This window comes from Verticillium alfalfae, genomic scaffold, assembly GCF_000150825.1.
Source record: "Verticillium alfalfae VaMs.102 supercont1.1 genomic scaffold, whole genome shotgun sequence".
Lineage (NCBI taxonomy): Eukaryota > Fungi > Ascomycota > Sordariomycetes > Glomerellales > Plectosphaerellaceae > Verticillium > Verticillium alfalfae.
The window spans coordinates 563,322-572,243 of record NW_003315038.1 but is presented as its reverse complement, the minus strand read 5'-3'; the positions used below and the strand labels follow the sequence as shown (position 1 = coordinate 572,243).

Sequence of the window (8,922 nt, the reverse complement as noted above, 5' to 3'; positions counted from 1 at the left end):
TTCGGCTACCAGCGCTACACTGGCAACCTCCAGCCTGTCAGACTCTGCAGCAGCCTGCTGTTGCAAGCGACAGGAAGTGCCGGGCTTTCCTGCGATGCCTCTCGGCGTAGCACTCCTCGCGCTGACGATCCGTCATTGGTCGCGTTTGTGCTTTGCGAGCCATCACGAAAGGCTCCCCTGTTGCATGAACATCGGCCGCTATCGATTGCTGCGAGCGGCAGCAGCCTACGAGCAGCCTCTGGGAGTCGCGCTGGGGAGCATCTACTCCCCATCGGGAACTGCATGTCTCGCGCTTGTCACGCGATACTCCTCGCGGTGACCCGCCGTGACGGGTTTCCTCCCGCCTTGATCGAGCAAACAGGCGCCGCAGGGTTGCCGATGATCGTGTGATGGCCGACGCGGGCGGCATATATTATCACCAGCTGAACCCGTCATCGAGCCACAGCGGGATGTCATTTCTCGTGTTTGTCGTCCGTCTTCCCGTTTGAGTCGTGCCTTTTGGACTTGTTGTTTTGCTTTGATTCTCACTGCTCTTCACTTCTATCGTTCTTTAATCCTGAATCGTTCCAAGATACCCCTTTTCGATACCAAGTAATATCCGTTTGTGAAGCTGGCTCTGGCAGTCTGCTTCAACAACATTCATTTGAGTTCTACTTTCTCTTCTTATCTCTGAGCATCAGAACAAATCAAGATAAACGACATGACCGTCCTTACTCGCTGGCTCCTCGCCTCTCTTTTGGCTACATTTGTTTTGGCGCTGCAGGTCACGCCAAACTCACCCTGCGCCGAATTCTGTTTGGACAGCGATGATCTTGATCGCTCTGACCCCGAGTCATCATCTACGCAGACCCGGCAAATGACCTGTGACGACTCTGATTATCAGTCCGGCACCAAGGGCCGCAAATTTCAACAATGCTTGACCTGTCTCCAAGAGTCACCTTTCGAGACGACCTCGGAGCGTGATCAGCTGTGGTTCTTGTGTAAGTGGATTCTTCTTCCCTGCCTTTGTATCACCAGGAGACTTACTGAGATCTTCAGACAACCTCAGATACACGCTCGGCCATTGCATATTTGGTTTTCCCGATTCGACCGGCCTCGGTTCAGGGCCCTGCCTCACCTCATCTGCTTGCGGACCTTTGGAAGATGCCTTGACCGACGACCTATCGGAACTAGACAGCACGTCGCAGTATGGATACTGTGATGCTGATGGAGGGGCCATGACGTCCGATGCATTTGGTCGATGCCTTGATTGTGTCAAGGTCGGGGGTGAACATCACTTATTGTCCAACTGTAGGCCACCAGCCCAGGTCATTTCTTTTGTGTCTCAAGCTCACTTCGTGCCACAGTCCTCATAGCTTTGGACGCTGGTTGCCAACAACGTCCCAATCCCGGCACTCTCATCGGCCTGAACGACACAATATTCAGCGCCACAGCGGTAGAGGCCGTTGATCCCTCGACGCTTGAGACCAAGAAGCCGGAACAAGCGCCAGTGCTTACGCTTCCAGCAATCGTTGGCATCGCCATTGGCGGGTTCGTGCTGCTCCTCCTCGGCAGCGGCTGCGGCTACATGCACCACCGCAAACGCAAAGCCCGCCGCGAGAGCCAGAACATGTCAAAGAAAGGAGCTCGCCGCCATCGGCCGGCGTCATCGCTCTCGTTCCGCTGCCAGACGCACCTGACGCCCAGGTCACCAACCTTCTTCCCGATCGGGGAAGAGGAGGCGGCCATGCGCGAGAAGCCCTTTGTCGACCCGGCCGCGGCGCTCACCTCGAACCCATCCATCTCGACACACATGGGCAGCGCCTGGAACCAGTCGTCCGCAAGCCTGCCGCCCACCCAGCCCTGGCGAGGCGGAGCACCGCCGCAGGGCCACGCCAAGGACGCCCTCTCCCTGAGCACCATCCTGCCCAGCCACGCGCAGTCGGCCTTTCTACAAACCCTCGCCGACAGACTACGCGACGGCCGACGTCGACGACGTCGACCCGCTCCACGACAGCCCTCCTGCCCGTACACCATGCCCCGCGCACCGCCTCGTACGGCGCCTCCGCCCCGCCCCGCCCCCCCGCGCAGCCCAGCCGCGGAATCGCACGGCTCGCCGCTCCTCTCGGGCGCCACGGCGAGCCCCCTCCTCTCGCAGCGGGGCTGGCCCCCACAGTCCGGCCAGCCGCGAAGCGACGCCGCGTCATCGTCGCCGCCGAGGCAGAGCCACCCGCAGGGCCAGGTGCTGAACATTCTGCTCGGCAGGGAGTCCATTGCGCCTGTGGCACAGAAGAGAGGCGTGCCGGTGCCGGCGCCGTTGGGGGGCGGGAGCCCGACGGAGAGCCGGACGCTGCAGACTTCTTCCCGCCGCCGCCGTCGCCGAAAAGGAGGTAGAGCTGGTAGAGGCTTCTTTCTGCATGGATGGAGTTTGGACGGCAGGAAGCGAAAGCGAACAAGTAGATGAAGCTGCTCTTGTATGACTGAAGGCTGCGTGTAATGGGATTGAGCGAGATGAACAGTTGACCAAACATACAAATCTACCTCCCCCGCCAAACAGGGATGAGTGATACCGTATCTAGTGAGGATGCAAGACCCATGAATTGAACTGATAGCAATGTGAAGCAAGGTAAACAATGCGCTGACATGTATCGAACAGTGTTGGTATTTCAAAATAAATCACGCTCCCCAGCGTGTATGCCGGTGCTTTCATTCCAGTTTCCGCCCGGAGCTCAACGTCTCCCAAAACGCCTAGCCTGCTTTGTCTGACACGATGCAAATCCGTTCTAGTCCCTCGTACAGTCCTCCCCTGCCCCCTCCTTTCACTCATAGCCGCTCGCCCCATGCCGAGCTGCTCCTCCTGCTCAGCGCCTCCTCCTGCTGCATCATCTCGCTCTGCTCCCTGAACCAGCCAGCGCCCTCGTCCAGTTCCATCCTCGAGCTCCTCAAGGCGCTCAGCGTCTCCTTGGCGTCACGTAGGATCTGCTCGAGATCCGCGTTGCCGGCTGCCTTCCTCTTCTTCGTGTCGCTATCGACTGATGTGCTCTGCTCGTCGTCGGCTGATCTCTTTCGCTTGATCGTGGTGGGCGAGGCACTGCTGGGCCCTTTGGCCTCGGATGCCGATCGGTTGTGGAAAGATTGCGAGAAGCGCTCGCGAGCAGCGGCGGCGGCCCCGACATCTGCAGACGTGCTACGGCTCCGGTGATGTGTCTTTGAGTCCAGCCCAAACGAGCCCCACCCGTCGTATCTGGCACCGTCATACCGCATCGAGTTGGCGAGCGATTCCGGCAGAGCGGTTCCATCTGGCATTGTAACAAGGCCCATAGCCTTTAGGCGCCAACGATCAGATACCCTGCTTTGGCGCTTGGAAGGTTCGCTCGGTGACGGGGACGCCCGGAGAGAAGAGCTGCCGGTGCTGGACGGCAGCGAGCGACGGAATGAAGTCGAGCGGTTGTTGGTGCTGGCGCTGAACTTCTCCCGTAAGGCCTGCGTCTTGGCACTGCCGGGCTTGGCCGATTCAGACCGAGAGATGCCGACGTTGCTGGGAGGTAGCGACTTTTTCCACTTTTTCGGCGTCGGTGCTGCTGGTGGAGGCATGTGGTGTCTGACGATGCTGGCAATCGCTTCGCGGTTCATCGTGTATGCCTGCCAGGACGCCGCTGGCCCAGAGCGCATCCTCGTGGTCCTGCGACTTGTCCTTCTGCATCTGAAGCAGGTCTCTGAACTCGTCAACCGCATCGGTGCCCTTGTTGCGCTGAAGAGCGGCCAGTCGAGCGGCTTCGACTTGCTTCGCCTTCTTCTTCCGCGCCGCCTCGGCGGAAAATTTTCTCGGCCAGCGCTGCCTTGTATTCCTCCCGATCCCTGACGCGACGCCTGTGTAGACGGTTCTTCCGTGCGATTTCCCTCCAACGGTAGAAAAATTTGACGCTCAGGTTGTAGACTTGAAACTTGCGAGCTTCCGCCAAGTCTCTTTCCTCCTCTTCTCTGCGTTTCCTCTCTGCTTCTTCTTTGACAAACTCGTCATACGTCTTTTTGACAATCTGCTCCACCATGTAGACCTCAAACTCTTGCAGTAGGCCTTCGTCACCCTTGACAAACCAATTTGTGAAATCCGCCATAAGGTCCCTCTTTGGCGCAGGGGGAGCTGCTGGCTGGGTGGGGGCTGGCACCGTTGCTGATGTTGGAGTGGCCGCGACCGTGGCTGGAAATGCCGCCGCAGTTCCGGGCGGAGTAGTCGAGGTCGAGCCACCCAAGATACTTTGCTGTGGTCCTGCAGGCTGGGTTGAAGCCAAAGACTTGGGCGCCTCGGATACTTTTTGCTTTATCGCCGCATCTTGTGGGATGGCTGGCGTTGTCGATGGCGGACTTGTCACACTGGGAAACGGGGACACGGTCTTGCGAGGTGACAGTGTAGCTGCTGGGGGTACCGCCACCCCAGTGCTTGTGGCAGGCGGGAAAGAGAAAGGTGTAGATGAGGTAGTCTTCGGTGTCCCTGCTGTGCTCGTTGGTGGTGGGAACGACAATTGCGGTGTCTTGAATGTCGCAGCTGTGCCTGGAAGTGTAGGGACCTTGGTCTGCCCTGAGTCAGCCTGGCCTTCGTCGGCACTCGGAACAGGCTTTGATTGATCAGCTCCAGCTGGGGGAGCCGCGAATGAAGTGGTAGGGTTTTCCACAGTCTTGGAGAGACCTGCAAAGGGGCTCGAAGATTCTGAAGACAGGCTTGGCTGTTGTGTTGTTGCCGGGGCTTGTGAAAAGGGGCTGCCGAATGGTGATGCCGCCGAGTTTGGGGGTTGAGTGGAGGCATCAGCAGGGGCGGGGGCGGACACTTCGGTGGGTTTCCCGAACGCACTGAAAGGGCTGGGTATCGTGGGCGTTTCTTTCGCCTTTTCAACGGTAGCTGCTGGCTGAGCGAAGGGGCTGGCGAACGGAGATGGCTTCTGGCTTGAAGAACCTCCTGCAAGCTGTGGGGTAGAGGCGAATGGGCTCGAGAATGCTGAGGCTTGCGGCGGAGGCTTTTGTCCCGTGGCAGCGCCCAATGAAGCAAACGGACTTTGCGCCGCGGGTTGTGAAGAGGTTGTTTGAAAAGGGCTAGGGGCGGTGCTTGAAGGCTGGCCAAAGGAGGGCGCGGAAAATGGACTTGTAGTGGTCCCGTCATTGGTTTTTGCGAATCCATTGGATGATACTAGGACACAGGTTAGTCTCATATTTTTTTGTCAAGGGCCTCAATTAATGTGCCACATATAGATGATAGTACCTTGGCTGGAGGGTGTTTCTGTTGGTTGGGCAGTTGCGAAACCGTTTGTCGGCTTCTGAAAGCCCTGAAATGCCGAAGCATTAGGCGTGCTCTGTGACTTTGCTATACTCCGCAAGAACGGCTTCTCGGTACCGACCCGGTTCGAAGTCGCCGTTGCTGAAGGATCTTCGTATACTGAGCGGTGGATAACTTCGGAAAGACTTCGAGAACCTCGCTTCTTCTCTACAATGGTTTCTGAGGTTGTGTGATGAAGCCGCGGGAACTCCATACCATCGGTCGTCCTCAGGTATTGTCTGTATTCGTCGTCCGGCGAATCCTCAAGAGGGACCCAGCTCATCCCGTGTTCCTCGACAAAATCAATTGCTTCGTCCTCGGTGTCGAACCTCAGGAAGGTATTTAGTAATGCGGGCGTGATGTCCCTCGCCAAAACTTTCGGTCTCCAGTAAGCTCGTCGTAAGGTCTTGAGCATCGATCGCCGCAGCTGGCCAAAGTGAATTTCCGCAAAACAGGCCATGGTATAGGACACTCCGGGGTTCTCGACGATCTTGAAGTACGTGTTGTAGGCTCCTGACACCGCCAGGTGCGGCGCGGTACCCATAGGGCCGTGCAAATCAGTAGTGCTCTGCAATGCCTCGACTAGAGAGACGGCGGTTCTGATCTCGTCAGAGTCCTTCCATAGTCGAGGGTTCGCCCATTCCTGCTGGACGTTGTCGAGGATATTTGGTTGATTGGCGCTGAAGAGAAGCTGGTAGGCCCTGAACTCTGTTTCGTTTTCGCAAACAAGGCCTTGCGCCTTGCTGTCGTCGTAGGCGTGCATCAGTGAAAGCAATGCTTTGCCCAGCTGTTCGATCTCTTGCTGCTCCGAAAAGTCCTCTGGCGTCACGTCGGGGCGGGAGAGCAGGTGCAGCGAAGTGACGTGGAAGCGCGCAATCGTCTCGAGGCAGTAGACTTGGTCCTTCATCTCTTCGGCGCTCATGCTTGAGTGGAAGATGAAGTCGCGTCGAATGGCTCGCGTGCGATCCCATAGATAGCCGTGCAGGATTGGCAGATTGTCTTCGTCCTCGAGGAGGTCGTCCACCAAATAGTCGAGCGTCCGGCGGAGTGCTGCAGTCGATCGAACGTCCATTGGTAGGGGAGCTTCCTGGCCTGCCGCCGATCTGGCCAGTTTCTTCACCATCTTGCTGATGACGGGAAACGACGTCTGCGGATCCTTTTCGGCATGTTGCACATCAAACTCGGTGATACGCGTGATCTTTTCGAAATTGGGGCACATATCCTCGCAGATGCCCTTGAAGTCAATGGCGTCCTCCAGGCGTTTTGGCTTGTCGGGGTCGTCAATCAGGCCAGCAGCCATCAAGGAAGCGCGCGCCCGGTCGCGATACGACTTGGATGTCTCTCTGTATTTTGCCATGGCGCCCTTGGACGCTGGGTTCCCGGGATCGGACGGCCATTTCGGTGGGAGGATTCTGTCCTTTCGCAGCTGCTCGTAGATTCGCTTGGCATACGTGCTGTTTGCTTCGGTATCGTAGGTGCCGGGATCGGTGTCATAGTTGGTCGTGTCGGCGCCAAAAGCGGTCACGTTGGATGGTCGAGGCTTCGAAGTGTTCTTGTTCTTGCCGTTCGTCGTCGTCGCCTTCTTTTTGCGGTCGAGGGCACCATTGCCCTTGCGTTTCCGACCATCGTCGGAGCTTGCGCCGTCCGCGGGACTGCCGGCTCGTCGCTTGGATCCGAAGCCGTTCATCGTGTCGCGCTCTGTCGTCGTTCGGTTGCGCTTGGCCCAACGGACGTCGCCCGCGCCATCGAGGCCAGTGATGCTGGGCTCTGCGATGTCAGCGGCGCTTGGAGCGAGTGCGCCGAAGATGCGCGGCTTGAGGCTGCGGCGACCGAAGGTGGGATGGTGGTGTTGATGGGTTGAAGCGGTGGTTGGGGATGAACGATTGGACGTCACTCGGGGAGATTTTCGTGACGAGGCTGGATGTTGTAGCACCTGGAACTGTAGCTCGCGCGCAAGTGGAGCCATTGAACCAGACCAGACACTCGCTGAGAGGAAGCTCGGCCCGGGGGGCTGAAGGTGACCTGAACTTGGAGCTAGGGGGGTGGACTTGGAGAAGTCGTGCCGGGGGTTTGCAGTGGGGTGGGACTGAGCTGGGAGGTGCCTCAGGTACCTTACCTTGCTATCACGTTGATCTTGTCCTCTCAAATCGTCGCATCTGATGAGATGATAGGGTCGCGTAACATCCACTCCTTTGTTTCTTGATCTTGTGGTGCAATCCTTATAGAGATCAGTTTCATCACAATCTTCTGTCGTGATTGGATTGCTGGGAAGAACACAGGCAGCCTATGCACTTCCCAGGGCCATATAGGCTTTCCTCTTCAATCCCTACCTCCCGAGGTAGGTAGGTAGATACCTTACTCTTAGGTAGGTAGGTACATCACCAGGCTTGCAAGCTACAACAACATTCACCATCTTTCTCAAACACTACTCAACAGCATCCCAAGATGAAAAGAATGGGTATCATTAGGTCATTACAGAGGCTTTTTGCAGCCGTCTAGTCTTTCATTACCTGTAGCCTTGAGGCCGCAGACGTGCAGGTCCCAAACCCCTCCGGATCTCGTCTAGCTGCTCGAGGCCAGTCTGGGGCCGCGCCTTCTTGTTCGTGCGCTTGCCAGGCTTTGTGAATTTACCCAAAAAGTCGTCCAAAATATTGTCCAAATCGTTACGAGTCTCGCCTTGCACACTCGACATGGCGGACACGGCTGAAACAGAGCCAAGGTCGTCCCCTCCACCCATCTCGCTTGTGTACTCCTCCTCTATCCTGTCAAACCTAGCGTCCAGGAGGGTCAACTGCTCCGTCCTGACCATGGACGACGAAGTCATCGAGTAAGACGAAGGGTTGGTCAGCGCTCCCTTGCGCTTCTTGCGACGACCGCCCATCGTTGTCGTGGTCCACATAGACGACTGAACCTCGGACGGATCCACTGCCGCACCACGAGGCTTGACGCCAGGGTTCTTCTGGTCCTTCTTGAACTGCTTGAAATCCTCCAGCCAGTCCTCGTTCTGATCAGCTGCCGTAGGCTCTGCGCCATCTACGGTGACGAGCTCAGGTACAGCATCGTCGTTGTACTCCTTGTTCGGCTTGGCCGTGTGGTCCGACTCCCAGCCATCGTCTTCCTCGCCGAACTGATCCTCAAACTCGTACTGAGAAATCTCCCGTCCGTCCTTTGCCAGCTCCTGGAAAATGTCGTCGTCTTCCTCGACATAAGCCTCGTCGTCAAGGGCCTCGAGAACCTCTCGAAGACGCGGGTCCATGTCGGGCTGAAGACCAGCAATGGCGTCAGGGACGTCCTGCTGGGACTGATAGTTGGCCTTTGGCAGACCCTGTGCAAAGCGCGCATCGTCACCGAGCGAGCTGGGGTCGTCCTTGACATCGAGCCCGCGGATCGCATCCTCGAGTGACTGGGTCTGCTTTCCCTTGCCCTGGTTCTTAGGTGCCTCCGCCTCGACCCATACGGCCTCGCCAGCACCCGTGTTCAGGTCGCGCATGTGCTGCATGTAGTCGTACTCGGAGTCATCGTAGTAGATGCCGTATTCGGCGGCCTCACCCTCGTTCTGGCGGATGCCCGAAATATCGGAACCGAATTCTGAGGCCAGGTCATCAAGGTGCTTGGTCTTCGATCGGGCGGATGTAGAG

The 8,922-nt window shown here is 57.6% G+C and overlaps 4 protein-coding genes across 4 annotated transcripts; 1 reads left to right on the top strand and 3 right to left on the bottom strand.

The window, feature by feature from the left end:
- Nucleotides 1-700: 700 nt before the first annotated feature.
- Nucleotides 701-2,443, top strand: VDBG_00190 (conserved hypothetical protein; the record flags this gene model as incomplete). Its single annotated transcript, XM_003008463.1, has 3 exons — nucleotides 701-980; nucleotides 1,039-1,290; nucleotides 1,356-2,443. The coding sequence occupies 3 exons, from the start codon at nucleotides 701-703 to the stop codon at nucleotides 2,441-2,443; spliced, it is 1,620 nt and encodes a 539-aa protein (XP_003008509.1).
- Nucleotides 2,444-2,802: 359 nt separating this feature from the next.
- Nucleotides 2,803-3,612, bottom strand: VDBG_00189 (conserved hypothetical protein; the record flags this gene model as incomplete). Its single annotated transcript, XM_003008462.1, has 1 exon — nucleotides 2,803-3,612. The coding sequence occupies one exon, from the start codon at nucleotides 3,610-3,612 to the stop codon at nucleotides 2,803-2,805; it is 810 nt and encodes a 269-aa protein (XP_003008508.1).
- Nucleotides 3,613-5,198: 1,586 nt separating this feature from the next.
- On the bottom strand, nucleotides 5,199-7,250 carry VDBG_00188 (80 kD MCM3-associated protein; the record flags this gene model as incomplete). The annotated part of the gene is made up of 1 exon (XM_003008461.1): nucleotides 5,199-7,250. The coding sequence occupies one exon, from the start codon at nucleotides 7,248-7,250 to the stop codon at nucleotides 5,199-5,201; it is 2,052 nt and encodes a 683-aa protein (XP_003008507.1).
- A 540-nt stretch (nucleotides 7,251-7,790) lies between these two features.
- Nucleotides 7,791-8,783, bottom strand: VDBG_00187 (LTV1; the record flags this gene model as incomplete). Its single annotated transcript, XM_003008460.1, has 1 exon — nucleotides 7,791-8,783. One exon carries the CDS (start codon nucleotides 8,781-8,783, stop codon nucleotides 7,791-7,793), a length of 993 nt encoding a protein of 330 aa, XP_003008506.1.
- Nucleotides 8,784-8,922: the final 139 nt, after the last annotated feature.